Source organism: Malurus melanocephalus, unplaced genomic scaffold (genome assembly GCF_030028575.1).
Source record: "Malurus melanocephalus ecotype Western Australia unplaced genomic scaffold, MMel_1.1 scaffold_81, whole genome shotgun sequence".
NCBI classification, from domain to species: domain Eukaryota; kingdom Metazoa; phylum Chordata; class Aves; order Passeriformes; family Maluridae; genus Malurus; species Malurus melanocephalus.
The window spans coordinates 280,869-281,457 of NW_026623313.1; the positions used below are offsets into that span (position 1 = coordinate 280,869).

The 589-nt window shown below is 58.2% G+C and overlaps 1 protein-coding gene across 1 annotated transcript in view; it reads right to left on the minus strand.

The window, feature by feature from the left end:
* Positions 1-339: 339 nt before the first annotated feature.
* The window catches only part of CRYBA2 (crystallin beta A2), a 7,087-nt gene continuing 6,837 nt past the window's right edge, over positions 340-589 (minus strand). Inside the window, exon 5 of the mRNA XM_057367539.1 lies at positions 340-487. Coding sequence (XP_057223522.1) covers positions 340-487 — 148 coding nt within the window. The remainder of the gene's footprint in view (positions 488-589) is intronic.

Sequence of the window (589 nt, forward strand, 5' to 3'; positions counted from 1 at the left end):
TGGATGCCCCCTCCCATCTCCAGCCTTTTCTTTGCCCAGTAAGTTCCCAATTTCCCAGCCAGAGCATCACAGCAGTGGAACTGTTCCAAACCCCCTCTACTCTTTGTGCATGGAGCAGAGGTGGGTGTAGAGAGCTCAGCCCAGGGTGGAGCTGGCCGTGGGTCCAAAACCACCTGGGGAAGGGGAAACCCCATCTTCCACTGCCCAGAATGGCAGCCCCCTGAGGAGCAGAGGAGAGGCAGGAGCACTCGTTTTTTGACAAATGCCTTTATTTGCTACCGGATAGAGGTCTATTGCACAGCAGCCTGGAGGCTGCAGGGCACACAGCCCTGCCCCTGTTCAGTGCTGGACGCGGCGGATGGATTGGATCTGGTTGGTGTGGGCCTGGCTGCTGTATTCATTGTACTTCTTGAACTCGCCGTTCTGTCTGTCCCGCTCCAGCACGTACTGGTAGCCCCTGTATCCCGGGTACTGGTATGCCACCCACCTGCAGGCAGACCTTTGGCTCAGAGCCCCGAGCCAAATCTTCCCATCCCGTCCCGTCCCATCCCATCCCATCCCATCCCATCCCATCCCATCCCATCCCATC